At 39.9% G+C, this 16,471-nt stretch overlaps 1 protein-coding gene across 4 annotated transcripts in view; it reads left to right on the forward strand.

The window, feature by feature from the left end:
• Positions 1–12,720, forward strand: part of LOC125784871 (protein NLRC3-like) — a 60,229-nt gene extending 47,509 nt beyond the window's left edge. Inside the window, exons 3-7 of one of the 4 annotated variants that reach the window (XM_049468914.1) lie at positions 1,373–1,675; positions 3,415–3,480; positions 5,353–7,117; positions 7,915–8,088; positions 12,486–12,717. In XM_049468914.1, coding sequence (XP_049324871.1) covers positions 1,373–1,675; positions 3,415–3,480; positions 5,353–7,117; positions 7,915–8,088; positions 12,486–12,678 — 2,501 coding nt within the window. In that variant the 3' untranslated portion in view covers positions 12,679–12,717. Of the gene's footprint in view, positions 1–1,372; positions 1,676–3,414; positions 3,481–5,352; positions 7,118–7,914; positions 8,089–12,485 lie in introns of all 4 variants that reach the window. The other 3 variants (XM_049468921.1, XM_049468932.1, XM_049468928.1) reach the window with 3 other exon arrangements.
• The last annotated feature ends 3,751 nt before the right edge of the window (positions 12,721–16,471 follow it).

A 16,471-nucleotide genomic window follows, 5' to 3' on the forward strand; every position in this document is an offset into this window, starting at 1 on the left:
AACACGCTACGTTTACTTAATTACATTATATTTTTAACACTTTTACTTGAGTACATTTGTGATGTCAGAAATCTTTTACTCCATTATATTCACCTTTGTTCCTCACGTTACACATTACAACTATAAGTAATGAGTCATTTTTAATTCAATGCACATTTTCTGTTGCTTAATTCAAACACATCTCTGAAAGCTTCCTTCAGGACCTTGTACAAGTCCGTTCACCAGGAGCAACATCTGTCCTGGGCTGAACGATTTTTAATGAGCCCCGAACCCGAATGCAATGTTTAGAGAAAAGACACCTAGTTTTCCTCACGTTTACATCGTCCTCTTGTTATAACGCATAGTTATAAGTGCTCTTCACACATCAGAGTTTACAGATCCGTCCCACATCACTCCTTACACCCTGCACTAAATCTACTCTCTGGAGAGGTCAACAACACACAGTGCTAAAGGTCACAGGGTTTTAAACAGTCATGGGTTTACAGCCCCACCCCCTGGTTCACTGAACACTGCAAGAAATTTGATACAAAAAATTCTGTCCATCTGTAATTTCGGAACAACAGCAGTATTTATAGTAATAAAGCTGCAGATTAACAGTATAACATTATTGAATTAACTATGTTAGACTAATTACAGCTTATTGCAGGTTAAACAGGGAAAGGCAAGATAGTAGTCAGAGGAGGAAACAAGGTCAGTAACAAAAAATCCACAACAAAACCAGAGGGCTAGGCAAGAGAGAAAACTAAGAGCAGAAAAGGGTCGATAACAAGAATTCAAGAAAGTCAGGAAAACGCGTCATAACAGAGCTAGAAAACTAGTTAATACTCAGCGAGGAACAAAGGGAACAGAGGGCTATTAATACAGGTGCAAACAGGTGTGGGAAATGTGTAATCAGAAGGTGAGAAAGGCTGAACGCTGCAGAGTCACGTGTTCAGCCGAGTCATTGTAGTCCATGGGCTGAGATTGCTGGGAAATGGAGTCTTTGGGGGGGACAATTGTCCTGAATAGGCAGACTGACAAAGTCAGGACTGACAATTATTCAGTTATTTAACAAAATAATCTTACTGATAAATATATCGACTCATCGTTTTGATAACTAGTAGCCAGCAAATACATCATATAAATCTCTTTGGGAAAGAAAAGAAACTCACTACTTGAATCGTTTTGTTAATCAATATTTTCTTACTTTTACTGAGGTGATAATTCAAATGAGCAGTTTTACTTTTACTTAAATAAAGATTATTTTGAAGTAATAGTACTTTTACAAAAGTTCTGCCTTTGGCTACTACTCCACCTTTGGTTGATTCTGATTTTTGACTGTGGAAATTTCGATACACTTGGAACTCAGACTTTTGCTCTCATGTGAACACAGATCAAACCAGTCCTGTCCAGAACACCACAACCCAGAACCCCACAGCTTCCAGTGAACTGGTCCAGAACACCACAACCCAGAACCCCACAGCTTCCAGTGAACTGGTCCAGAACACCACAACCCAGAACCCCACAGCTCCCAGTGAACTGGTCCAGAACACCACAACCCAGAACCCCACAGCTCCCAGTGAACTGGTCCAGAACATCACAGCTCAGACTGGAGGGAATGTCATTGCACCTGTTCTACAAGGAATTTTTTATGGCTCAGTTCATATTCACTCTGTAGCTGAATCTCAGCATGAAGGTAAATGAAAAATAAAAAAGAAGAAAAGATAAAAAAAAAACTTAACTGTCTTTATCAGACACTGATTGTACACAAATGCTATTTTTTGTTTCTGTATAATTTTATCACACTGAGGTCACAGTTTTATTAAGATCTGTGTGATAAAAAAAATAGAATTATCATAAAGATGCAAAGCATATGAACCCTTAAACACATGCACTACTGCAGAGAGACAGAACTAATTTAACTCTTAACTTTACTCATTTCAGAGTAATACCAAGACTTTATTAATACAAGACCACACACATACACCTATCAGCCATTACATTAAAACCACTGCTAGATAAACTGAGTAACACTGATGAACTGGTTCCATTCAGTAACACAAAAATGAAAGTGTGTTAAAGAAAGTTTAAACTATATTAGATTTAACACCCTTTTCTCATTAAAGTCAGTCTTTAGTGTGTGTGTGTGTAATGTCGAATGGAGGTAGTGCAGTTGAACACAATAGACAGTGAACACCAGTTGATGTGCATAAAGTGAGGATAACTGATGTCAGCCATACACAAAGTGGAAATAGAGTTATATAATTATTTAAATTCAGCAGTGCAAAATATATGTAAACAGTAGATGAATGAACTACTAGTGCAAAATAGGGTAGAACTATTAAAATAGTGTTATAGGCATCAGCAAATCTGAGAGTGTGACCATAGATGGGGGTGTGTCCATGGTGTGGCCAGAGTTGCCAGAATGAAAAAGTGTCACAGAGTCTTCAGTTTGCTGTGCTGAGAGGAGTTGAACAGTCTTATGGCCTGAGGGACAAATTAATATGCATTATTAATCTAAGACATGCAGCTTCTCCATCAGCAGCCAGAGTCTGAGAGAGAGAGAGAGCACAGTACCTAATGCTGTTTCTACATCAGCAGCCGGAGTCTGAGAGAGAGAGAGAGCACAGTACCTAATTCTGTTTCTACATCAGCAGCCAGAGTCTGAGAGAGAGAGAGCACAGTACCTAATGCTGTTTCTACATCAGCAGCCAGAGTCTGAGAGAGAGAGAGCACAGTACCTAATGCTGTTTCTACATCAGCAGCCAGAGTCTGAGAGAGAGAGAGCACAGTACCTAATGCTGTTTCTACATCAGCAGCCAGAGTCTGAGAGAGAGAGAGTACAGTAGGTCATGCTGCTTCTCCATCAGCAGCCAGAGTCTGAGAGAGAGAGTACAGTAGGTCATGCTGCTTCTCCATCAGCAGCCAGAGTCTGAGAAAGAGAGAGTACAGTAGGTCATGCTGCTTCTCCATCAGCAGCCGGAGTCTGAGAGAGAGAGTACAGTAGGTCATGCTGCTTCTCCATCAGCAGCCAGAGTCTGAGAGAGAGAGAGTACAGTAGGTCATGCTGCTTCTCCATCAGCAGCCAGAGTCTGAGAGAGAGAGAGTACAGTAGGTCATGCTGCTTCTCCATCAGCAGCCAGAGTCTGAGAGAGAGAGAGTACAGTAGGTCATGCTGCTTCTCCATCAGCAGCCAGAGTCTGAGAGAGAGAGAGTACAGTAGGTCATGCTGCTTCTCCATCAGCAGCCAGAGTCTGAGAGAGAGAGAGTACAGTAGGTCATGCTGCTTCTCCATCAGCAGCCGGAGTCTGAGAGCGAGTAGAGTAGGTTGTCCTGTTTCTATTTTAGTAATAAAGAATAGAGCTCAGTTCAGTGTTTTTGTGATTTAATTATCTGATATTGTTTCTTATTCTGTACTGCTGTGCTCTCTCTCAGGTGCAGCAGGTGGAGGACAGGTAATGAGTGAGAGTTCAGCAGCCTCTTCTACTACACTGACTGCAGGTAAACTCATTAAATAATCTCTGCTATTCTGTGTTAATACATGAACATTATCAATGACCATGAAACATTAGCAATTAACACTGTGGTCTTCCCAATATACTGAGTCTCTATATTGATATACACTTTCACTTTGCATTTGGGGTGTAATGCAGTTTGTGAATTACCGTTACATGCAAAAGATTAGCCACATTTTAATAATATAATTTTGATTGTATTAAACCTTAATCTCTTTTTCATAACATAAAAATACAAAAATATGCATTTACATTATAAAATCAATGTTTGGGCGTTTTGCAAAAATCTCAGCCTGTATCATTCCAGGTTGTAGTTTAATTTATAGTTAGATTTTTTTGCTGGTTGTGTTATAAAGTTTTAGTTTTTCTTTATCTGCCCACAAAACAATTTACCCAATTTCCTAAAACGAATTGGGCCTAAAATTGTGAAATGTGAAGGCAGCTTTGTAGAACTTCAACTGACATTTGGGCATAAGTTACTTTCTTTCATTGTTTAATTCATTTAGAAAATTGTTGAGAGGGGCCCATGTTTTCAAATATTAGTACAAACCATAATTTATGAGGCTTGGAAATTGAATTCAGATGATTTGCATATGAGTGTGTGTTTATCCCAAATCTTTACTCTTTACTCTTTAATCTGATCAGGCAATGGGACGAGCAGATGGAGGTGAGACTTCTTAGTTATAAGACGTTTCATTTGAGATTGTTGGCAGATTTTCTGCTGATAAAAAATTGAGCTATGTAGCTGCCTGGTAAAAGGTGTAGATAGTGTGCTGGTGACCACTACTGCTTGGCTGGTATTGTGTTTTTAGGCTAATATGCCTAACCCTAGCTCACTTTACTGAACTTTTTTTACTGCTGGTAGTTCTGTAACTCTCTTCTAGTATAATATTAATATTGGAATTTTGTTGTATATTTTTCATTTTTGAGTGAACAGTATAGCAATCTCATATCAACAATTGCTGGCAGTTTCCACAGATAACAAGCTAGGTGGATAGTGAAAGTGAAACTGAGGGAGAAGATGGAGGAAAAAAACATGTATTTTCTCCTCTGGCTCAGAACACTGTTGTTAAAAAAAATGTTGTGCCAAACATACAGTATAACATGTTGAAAATACTCTTAAAGTCTATTTCAAAGACTGAAGTCTGATACTCTTTCACATCTGAAGGCACTGAATGTACGGCAATTGAAAATATTCAGCCGAAATATTTCTCATGGTAATTCTGTTTTCCTCTGCTGCATTATACAATCTAAGTTTATTGTTATTATGTGTGTGTTTGTATTTGTTGTGTACTACAAAATGTAAATTATCATTCAAATAATAAATACAAAATCTTTACCTATAACTCAACACTATGTTAGCATGCTTTGACAAGATAGCATGCCCCTGGTGGTAATTTATGAGGAAATGTTGAACAATGTGGCACAAAGAGACTGCATATACCAAATGATTATTTTGATTTATACTTATATTCGTCTGCAATTGTAAAACATTCTGCATTAAGCTATTATATTTGTTGCACAGTCTACATTACAGGTTTAAAGTTTTTTATCCTGTCATGATAAACAGATTAAGAATTAAACAGTGTTCATAAGAATTGTTTTTATGTTTGAATAGCTTTAAATGAGCTTTACATTACAAAATGTGTAAATACAGGTGCTCAAGGGTGCTCATAATTTTGAAGACTTACAGTATTATAAAGTATTTCAGAACATTGTCTTTTAGTTGAGATGTTATTGAGAAACAATTGATACTGACATCAGTGTTTTTTACATTTCAATTTTTTTTCTTCAAATTGTTTGTTTACTAATGTAAAATAAAAACCGATTAAAAGCACTTTCCCTTCTCTGTCAAAAGATGAACAACACTGCATCAAGTTGAAGGACACTCTGAAATTGAACTATGAGCGTTTAATTGGGAGCTCACAGACAGGTCATCAGGAGTTCCTGGAAGATATCTACACTGATCTCGTTATAGTGCAGAATAAAAGTGGAGGAGTCATTAATGAGCATGAAGTGATGCAAATAGAGATGTCTCCCAATAAAGCTGGCAGTGAGGAAGAGTGTATAAAATGCAGTGATATTTTTAAAGTCCAGCCGGGTACAGGTAGACGGAACAGAAAAGTGATGACAATGGGAATTGCAGGAGTCGGAAAAACTGTGTCCGTCAACAAATTCATACTGGACTGGGCAGAAGGAAAGGAGAACCAGGACATTCAGTACATTTTCCCTCTACCCTTCCGTGAACTAAATCTGAAGAAAGAGAAGGAGTTCAGTTTGATTGGACTACTGAATAACTGCTTTTTCTCCTCAAAGCCTGCACTGAAGTCTCTTCCAGAAGAAGATGGTAAAGTGCTGTTTATTTTTGATGGGCTGGATGAGTATCGTTACCCACTGGAGTTTAAAGATGGAGAGGAAGTAAAAGATGTGAATAAGACGAGTACAGTGGGCTCACTGATCACAAATCTCATCAACAGAAATTTGCTTTCCTTTTCTCTAGTCTGGGTAACTTGTCGACCAGCAGCAGCGCATCTGATTCCCCAGAAATACATCAATCTGGTGACAGAAGTACGAGGATTTAATGATGAACAGAAGAAGGAGTACTTCACCAAATACTGCAAAACAGAGGATGTAGCAGAGAAAATAAGTTCACACATAAAGATGTTAAAGAGTCTCCACATCATGTGTCAAATCCCATTCTTCTGCTGGATCTCTGCCACTGTGCTTCAGCCACTGATGGATAAAGAGAGTGAGAAGAACATCCCCACAACCCTGACAGAAATGTACATGAGCTTCCTACTGCAGCAGAAAAACCTGATGAAGGAGAAATACAGTAAGAAGACTGACCCTGACCCTGAGCGCATCATTCTGAAGCTCGGTGAACTGGCCTTGAGTAATCTTGAGAGTGGAGAGCTGAACTTCTATGAGGATAATCTTAAGAAATGTGGGATTGATGTCAGTGATGGTACAGTGTTCTCAGGAGTGTGTACACAGATTTTCAGCCAGCAGAAGGGAATTTCTGAGAGGAACATTTTCAGCTTTGTGCATCTGAGTGTTCAGGAAAGCCTTGCGGCTGTATATGTGCATCACTCCCACTGCAATAAGAAGAAGAATGTTTTCAAAAAGAAAGTTCTCAACAAACTTTTGTGGATTAATAAGAAGATAACAGATCTCCATAAGAGTGCAGTGGACAGAGCTTTGCAGAGTGAAAATGGACACCTGGACCTTTTCCTCCGCTTCCTCCTCGGCCTCTCTGTGGAGGACAGTCAGAAGGTTCTGACCAAACTTCTGCCAAACCTGAAGATTAAAGCAGAGAGCGTTAGCAACACAGCTATCTACATTAAGGAGAAACTAAAAGAGGAAATGCAGGAGGAAAGAAGCCTGAATCTCCTCCACTGCCTGAGTGAACTGAAGGACAACTCACTCACAGCTGAAATCCAGAACTTCCTGAACTCAGGAACTCTCTCAAAACAGGAACTCTCATCTACACAGTGGTCAGCTCTGATCTTTGTGCTGATGATGTCAGAGGAGACTCAAGAGAAGTTTGAACTGAAGAAATACAGTGCGTCAGAAGAAGGACTGAGGAGATTACTGCCTGTGGTGAAAAACACGCAGCGAGCTCTGTAAGTACTATTTTTTGTTAATAGATATTATTATATTATTAAGTATGATCTCTCTACATATCATTATATTTAAACATTTTTAAAATAAAATTAACTAAACAATTTTAGAGCATAAAAATTCACAACAGCAGATATACAAAGTGTAATAAAAATTATATTGAATCTGACATACCTCTATTAAAGGATATACAGAGTATCCCCAGAGGGATCTCGCTGACAAGGGATACATTTTCAAGGGATACATGATTGTTTTAAGTTTTAAAATCTTATTAGACTAGGTACACTATCCTACAAATACAATAAATAATATTCAAAGGTAGTGGTAGTAATAGTTGCAATAGTATAAACATTTGCACTGATAATTAAATTGACTAATTGGAAATTTGCCAAGAAGATGACTAATGTGTTGAGCTCATATGCTAATGAGTACAGTTACAAATAAGTTATTTTTTACTATCAAAGTTACTGATCAGTAAATAAAGTCAAAGTCAGGACTGTAAGTGGAAGTGGAAGCAAAAAACAATATAAAATCCAACAACATATTAGTACTCTATCCTGAGTACTGTATCCTATATGTTCCAGAAGAATTAATATGACTTTATAGTTGTAAATCTTATTTCTCTTATATTTCTATTAAAGAAATATTGAATGAACTTAGAGTTAGAGTGATTTAAGAAGATAATTAAATAAATAAAGACTAGTCTTCAGAAGAACACTGTATTTCACAATGTAATTCTGTTTCAAGCAGACCTTTCCCACTGAGTTTGTTATAAAATCAGTTGCTCCTTGTCTTGCAGACTAGCTTCATGTAATCTTGGAGTAAGGTCATGTGAAAGTCTGAAATCAGTGCTAAAACTGGAAAACTCCTCCCTGAAAGAGCTGGATCTCAGTAACAATGACCTGCAGGATTCAGGAGTGGAGCTGCTCTCTGCTGGACTGAAGAGTTCACACTGTAAACTGCAGACTCTCAGGTCAGTTGGTTCTTTTTAAAATAATAAATGTGAAGATATGTGTATTCACAGCAAACAGACCTAATTAAGCTTTTAGGAGGTCAGTTTACACCAACCATTTAAAAGTGATCTTTTTGTTGGATACTAAGTCTTTTTTCACTTATGTACACAATAATGAGAATCTTTTAGAAACATAATGGTAACACTTTACTTGGATGGTCCATTTGATGATGCTCAACTGACATTCAACTAACATTCAACGGCATGTCTAATAAATGCAACTAAACTGAAAGGTGAAGGTAAATGATTCTCTATTGAATGTCAACATCCAACTCTTACCCAAACTCTAATCTTAACATTTTAGCATTGGGTTTAGAGTTAGATTAAAAGGTTAGGTTAGGGTTAAGGTTAGGGATAGGTGTAGGGTTAGATTTTAGGGTTGATTAAGGGTTAAGGTTAGGGTTAGGTGTAGGGTTATGTTCTATTTTTAATTATTTACATTCAACATAGGTTTAAGTTGCAGTTAATAGACATTCAGTTGAATGTTAGTTGAATGTCAGTTAAGCCTCAACAAAGCCATCAAATGGACCATCCAAGTAAAGTGTTACCAAAATAATTGATGAAAATGTAAATGCTCCCAATTAAATTCAATTTACATCTACTCTGTAGCAATTGTTAAAATAGATAAATATAGATAAAATAAAAAATAATACAAGAAGAACACAATAAAATAGAATAGAACAAAATAGATATCAAGATAAATACACAAAAATATGGAGAGTAGGCAGGTAGAAGCAACATGAAGTCCAGAGGGCAAGTTTGCTGTAGCAGCATGATAATGTGAATAAAGAGCAGTTGTTTTGCACTTGATGCTCCGCAGCCTCCTGCCTAAGGGGAGCGGGACAGGAAGTGCATGTGCTGGGTGGGTGGGATCCTTCCTGATGCAGGTGGCTCTTTTTCTACATCTGGAGGTGTAGATGTCCCTGGTGCTGGGGAAGGCTGACTCCAACAATCCTCTGTGCAGCCTTTACCACCCTCTGCTGAGCATTCCTGTCTGCAGCAGTGCAGCTTCCATGCCACACGTGTGATGCTGAAGCACACAACGCCACATCTGTAGATGGAGGTGAGGCCTGCGCTCCCGAGACCAGCTTGTCGCCGCCTCCTGAGGAAGTAGAGCCGCTGATGTACCTTCCTGGGCATGCTGGCTCCTTCTGAGGTCCACAATCATCTCCTTCATCTTATTTACATTGATGCAGAGGTTGTTCTCTCTGCGCCAATCCTCCAGGTGTTCCACCTCCTGCCTGTAGCTGGACATGCAACCACTGTCGTGTCGTCCGCAAACTTCACAATATGGCAGCCTGGATGGATAGGTGAGCAGTCATATTAGAGCAGTGTGAACAGGAGGGGGCACACAGCCACACAGCCAGGGGAGCCAGTGCTGAGGATTATGGAGAGGGAGGAGATGTTGTGAATCCTCACAGACTGCGGCCTGTTGGTCAGGAAGTCTAGGACCCAGTTGCACAGGGAAGAGCTCAGTCCAAGTGAGGAGAGTTTGGTTATCAGTGTCTGAGGAATCATGGTGTTGAAAGCAGATGTGAAGTCCACAAAGAGCATCCGAACGTAGGAATCCTTCTGCTCCAGGTGGGTGAGGGCAGTGTGGACCACGGAGGAAATGGTATCCTCTGTGGATCGGTTCTTCCTGTATGCGTACTGGTGTGGATCCACAGTGACGGTGGCTTTGATGTGGGTCTGAAACAGTCTTTCAAAACACTTTGTGACTATCGGAGTGAGGGCTACTGGCCGGAAGTCATTCAGACCATTCACTGCGGAGCTCTTGGGGACCGGGATGATGTTAGTAGTCTTCAAGCAAGTAGGGACAGCTGCCTGGATGAGGTAGGCGTTGAGATGTCTGCCAGGACGTCCGAGAGCTGGTCGGCACAGTCTCTTAGCACCCGTCCGGTGTTGTTGTCCTCCTTACTTCTGCTGGTGTCATGCTGAGGGGCTTTTGTGAGTCACGTGTGTGTCTGGTGCTGGTACTATACTACTATAGTAGTAGTAGTAGAAGTGATAAGCTTTGTTTGGCAATACACTAAAAGGATTATTAAAATGTTGACCTGATATCCTAATAAAAAAAGTTTTTCTTCCAAATTGACCACTGTTCAAGATCAGTAAATAAATAAAGATATGGTCCTATCTGATCAACAAGCATTAATATGACCATTGATTTTATTTAATATACCATTTTTTCTTAAACATTATTTACTATAAGAAAGTAACAGTTTTAACCACAAAGTCTCATAGCACAACATAATTAATAATTGATCATTAACCCCAGAATATTGTAAATTTTACATTCTAAATATAAAAAATCTTGTGTAATAAGTAATTGTTTGTTTATAGTTTGTGTTAGGGAAAATAATAGGTTACCACTGGTCCTAAAAAGATGTTGATAAATATTAATGCTACATTATTTGTAAACTATTCCAGCTGAAAAGAACTGAAATGCAAACACAAAAAAACATTCAAAACAAATTTACAATTTATTTATATAAACCTGCATTAAATGGTAAACATATTTACTTCTAACTAAAATTGATTATTGTGGATTTCCATTCTTGTTTTGTCTGTAGACTGTGTGTTTCTGCATTTATATGTTTTAAAGCTAAACACGGTGATTGCGATGGTTGAAATGGACATCTCATACAGATTTCTTTTGTTTTTGCTTTTATGTCATACTTAAATTTTTCACATTATCAAACAAACTTTAACATTAGACATATAATCTCAGTAAATATATAAAACACTGTCGCGCCCACCACTGAAACTGTGCTATTCTCACCCACACTCAGTTATACCTGTGACTTCCAGTCACTAGACTACATTACCTAGAACGCACCAGCCTGTGACTCTCACGTGACCCCTTCAGGCAGTCACTGAGTACTAGCACCTGTGGAGCCAGGTATAAAAGACTGCCTTGAACTCAGCTTCAGTGCTGAGCATTGTTTTGGTTCGTCCAGCATTACAACGTGTTTCTCTTTGCCTTTGTTTGTATCCTTGAGTATTACTGTTTTTACGGGTACCCCAACTCAGATTTTTGCCTGCCCTTTGTCTGTGTACCAAAGCCTGGACTGTTTATTGTGACCCTGGTATGTTTTCTCCTGTTGGCTCCTGGGGGCTGTTCCACGAAGCGAGCTTAAAAAAAAATTGAGTAAGCCTTGCTTGAGTTAGCCACACAAGGTTAAATGTGCAATTCCATTTGGTTAGTTAAACTACATATTTTAGTGTATATTATTATATTATAAATTTACTGCATGAAATATTTTAGCAACCAGAAAGAAAACAGCTATTGCTGATACTGGTGGTGGCCCTACTCTTTTAATAGCCTACATTTTTGCTAATTTATATCACCTGTAAGAAAATATTGGTAAGATAGTTGTCTGTATCCATTCCCTTTTTTGCGTCATTAAGTTAACCAAACATATTATTTATATTTAGCAAATATGATCACATATATGAATTGATATAATTTGTAAAAACACTTGAATGAATCTGAACAAGAATTATGGGATAACAAATATACTTAAAAGTAACTTACTCTAAATTACCAGGCATCATTAATACGAATAAAAGTGTTTTCGTGATATAGAGTTGATGCAAATTAATCTTCGTGGAAAATAACTGCAATTAAATGCTGTATTTCATTTTACACTGACCTGAAGATTGAACCAATAAATTGCAATGTGCAGACACATTTAAAATATAGTACAATACTCAATTAAATGTATACAAACCGATAAACCTGTGACGGAACCTTGTTCCTTGATTTGTTTCCCACCCGCAAGGCTATGACATCACACAGCTCATCCAATAGAAGTGCTGCAGCTATACTAAGCGTCAACTCTAGCCTGGTACAGAGCAGGTTTGTACAAACGTATATGTTGCTGTAGTAACTGAACAAGGCTTAGTTCGAGCCTCTTTCGTGGAACCAAAATTTGATCAAAATGAGCCAGGCTCGTCTTAAAAAGCCTGGCTTACTGAGTTAGCTTACTTCGTGGAACAGCCCCCTGTTCTCTGGTAGTGACCCTGCCTGTTCTGACTACTCTCTGTATTACTCATTTTGTTAATAAAGCCTTGATTTCTGCCCCACTATGACAAACCCTTTTTAAACTAGTTCATTTATTAACAAAAAAATCTCCAGACCAGTCCAACCCTTTGTGAAAAAGTATTTACCCCCCCATGAATTACCTGTAATTAGTTACATTTTTTAGAAACCTGGGCTCATTTTCATTACTAACCACCACCAGGCCTGTAGAGTCAAGAAATCCCTTAAACAGATCCTGTCTGACAACATGAAGCAGACAAAAGATCTCTTATGTCTATTCTTAAGTAAAATCTGCTGTGCTTTCCTCATTTTGTAGACTATCTTCATGTAATCTTGGAGAAAAGACATGTAAAAATCTGGGATCAGATTTGAAGCTGGACATCTTCTCCATAACAGAACTGGACCTCAGTAACAATGACCTGCAGGATTCAGGAGTGGAGCTGCTTTCTGCTGGACTGAGGAGTTCACAATGTAAGCTGCAGATTCTCAGGTCAGTTGTTTCATTTTAAAATTATAAATGTGAAGAAATATTAATCGCTTTACCAAGATTTTTATCTATAAAAACACCAGGACTGTATTGAAAAATGTAAATAATCTATATTGTCTGCTATTAATATGGGTTGATGCAGATGCATTGTGTGCTGGAATGATTACATGGATTGTTGTGGGGAATCTCCGCCAGATGTGGCCGCAACCATGACACCTCTCCTTTACCAGCTTGAGTATCTCCTTCTCTCACCTCCCTAGCTCCCTGTGGGTGTTCTTTCTTCGCACCATTTCTCCAAATCTCTCCTTGCCTTCTTCGTAAATGATGTTACCGAAGAGGTTCAGCTTGGTGCTTGCACTGCCTTGTAGAGATTTTTTAAGGATGATGTGCAGATCTTGATCAAGACTTCTCCATGCCACTTTGTCATTGGCTTTGGGCCACTTGACCTTGGGTTGTCAGATCGGTCTCTCACTTCTTACTTGTGTCGGGGGTTCTCTGCTAGGGGTCTCTTCCTGATGCTCATTCTGTGGGGTGGGCACTAGGTGCTGTCTGTGCTCCTGCTGCTGGGAAAGGCGCTCTTCTTCTCCCTGGTCATCTGCAAGATTGGAAACAGCAGCACTTTGGTGCTCAACCGAGCTCTGTCTCCTGCTTGTCTGATCTGCTGACGCAGTGCAAGATTGATACCATGTTGTCCGTCCTGTTTGTTCTATCTTCCATCCCGCCTCTCGGTGGACCTTTGAGCAGTTTTTCTTTATTTGTGCTCGTAGTCGATTAGGGTGTTCATCTTGAAGTGGGCTTGTGGAGAGGGTAACTAGCCCGTCCACACCCAGTGCAGTCTTTCCTGCTTCCAGTCAGTCTTCCCTGACCGCCTCTAGGATGCCAACTGACCTGTTTGCAGTGGTCACTGGAGTTTCAGGAAAACTAGATATAAGCACAGGTAAGGGCTACCTGCAGGGCATTTCCGCCGGACACACCTCCGACGGTGCCAAAGGGGGGTAGTTTCAGGGTCGTCGGCCGGGAGCCACCCTTCATTGATGTTTCGCTCCATTAATCCCGGAACATCTCACGGAGGTGGAGCAACCACGGTATCCCTGCCGCCCCTGCAGCTACCCCTAGGACCCCTGTTTCCCCTACGACGTGTCCTTCCTTCTCAGCCACAGCCAGAAGCTGGCTCTTTCCGCCTCCTCTACCAAGTCCTTGGATGCCTTCTTCAGCTTTGGCCCTTTCACTCCTACATTACTCAAGAGGCGCTGGATGGATGTTCCGATAAACCCCCTGCAGCCAACCTCCACAGGGCAGATAACGATCGACCAACCTGCCTCTCGACACTCAGCTGCCAGCTTGGTGTATTTCTCCTTCTTCCTTTCGAATGCTGCCTCCATTCCTCCCTCCCAAGGGACCGTGAGCTCTGCCAGGATCACTGTTTTGACTGAAGGGGACCACAGGATGATGTCTGGTCTCAGAGAGGTCGTGGTTATCTCTGGAGGGTCCACTCTTAAGCTTCAGTCACATCCAGGTGTTAACAGTGATCTTCTCTCCCTCTGGGTGATGTTCTGAGCCCCTCTCCCTTTTCCAACAAAATGGATCAGCTTTCGTGCTGTTGAAAGGTGGTCTTTGGCTGCTTCCAGCCGTCGTACCTCAAGGACTTCTGCCAGCTTCAGCAGGACCTGATCATGTGGCCACCTGTACCAACCCTGAGCCAGAGCTGTCTTGCAACTGGACAGGATGTGCTGAAGACTTGGGTTTGGGGCATTGCACAGATGACAGTTTTCCTCGGAGCCGTACCACCGACTCAGATTGCTGGGGCTGGGAAGGGTGTCGTAGGTAGCCCGAGTGACCTTGTACAGCTCTTCCTCACTCCTGACAATTTCTTCAATTACCAGGTCTTTTCTCTTCATTCTTGTAGCTTTTTTTATTTTCATGATAATTTAAATAAATGCTCAAATTATTCATGTTTATGTAGAGTATTACATATGTATACTTTTTAGAATCTGTAATGCTTCTAATAATATGCATTTTAATTTTTGGGTTAATATAGGTACATCAGACTATCAAAATGTCCTGCGAAATCAAAAAGTCTAAAAGTGCACCTGTCAGATGCAGTATTTGATCAGAAGCCTCACCAGTAGTATACAAAAATGATTGTATTTTTAGTGATGTACAGTGCCCTCCATAATTATTGGCACCCCTGGTTAAGATGTGTTCTTTAGCTTCTCATAAATTGAGTTTTGTTCAAAATAATATAGGACCACGATGGGAAAAAAAGTAAAGTCCAACCTTTAACTCAAGTAAATTTTAAGGGGGAAATAAAATCCCTGACTAAGAAATAATTATTCTTCATAAAATCACCTGTTCCACAATTATTGGCACCCCTAACAATTCTTAGGAAATAAATTTAATAAAAGTATTTCTGTCACTTCTACAGTAGTTTACGAAGTTGATCAGAGTATGTAGGAACATTTAATTAGTTATTCACAACTTCCTGTTTCCCTGGGGTATAAATATGACGTGACACAGAGGCCATTTATCTTCAACGTGGGAAAGACAAAGGAACATACCATTCAAGTGAGGCAGATGTGTGTTGACCTTCACAAGTCAGGCAATGGCTACAAGAAAATCGCTACTCGCCTACACCTGTCCATATCTACTGTCAGAGGAATTATTAAGAAGTTTAAAACAACTGGAACAGTGGTAAACAAGCCTGGACGAGGACGCAAGTTTATTTTGCCACCACGCACAGTGAGGAGGATGATAAGAGAAATAAAAAGTTCTCCAAAGCTCACTGTTACAGAATTGCAACAAATGGTAGCTTCTTTGGGTCACAAAGTCTCCAAAACAACCATCAGGCGCTATCTACATGCCAACAAGCTGTTTGGGAGGCATGCACGGAAGAAACCATTTCTCACTCACAATCATAAACGCAAACGTTTGGAGTTTGCTAAGCGGTACTGGGACTTCAACTGGGACTGTGTGCTTTGGTCAGATGAAACAAAGATAGAGCTTTTTGGCAACAAATGCTCTAAGTGGGTCTGGCGTAACACAAGAGCTGAGTATGCAGAAAAGCACCTCATGCCCACTGTGAAATACGGGGCGGGATCAGTGATGCTGTGGGCCTGTTTCTTTTCCAAAGGCCCTGGGAACCTTGTTAGGGTGCATGGCATCATGAATGCTCTAAAATACCAGGACATTTTAAAACAGAATCTGGTGGCTTCTGCCCGAAAGCTGAAGATGGGTCGTCACTGGGTCTTTCAGCAAGATAATGACCCTAAACATGTGGCCAAATCTACACAGAAATGGTTCACCGCACACAGAATCAAGCTCCTCCCATGGCCATCTCAGTCCCCAGACCTCAACCCCATTGAAAACCTGTGGGGTGAGCTGAAGAGGAGAGTGCAGAGGAGAGGACCCAGGTCGTTGGATGATTTAGAGAGAATGTGCAAAGAGGAATGGTCAAAGATCCCTCTTTCTGTATTCTCCCATCTTGTGAAACATTACAGGAGAAGATTAGGTGCTGTTTTGTTGGCAAAAGGGGGTTGTACAAAGTATTAACATCAGGGGTGCTAATAATTGTGGCACACATGATTTGATGTTAAATAATTATTTCTTAATGTGGGATTTTTTTCCTACTGAATAAATTCACTTGAGTTAAAGGTTGTATTTTACTCTTTTTTTCCTATATTATTTTGAACAAAACTCAATTTATGAGAAGCTAAAGAACACATCTTAACCAGGGGTGCCAATAATTATGGAGGGCACTGTATATGATACTTAGGACTTTAAATTTATTTAATCCTAATAAAGAAAAACCTTTAGCA

Source organism: Astyanax mexicanus, chromosome 1 (genome assembly GCF_023375975.1).
Source record: "Astyanax mexicanus isolate ESR-SI-001 chromosome 1, AstMex3_surface, whole genome shotgun sequence".
Classification (NCBI taxonomy): Eukaryota; Metazoa; Chordata; class Actinopteri; order Characiformes; family Acestrorhamphidae; genus Astyanax; species Astyanax mexicanus.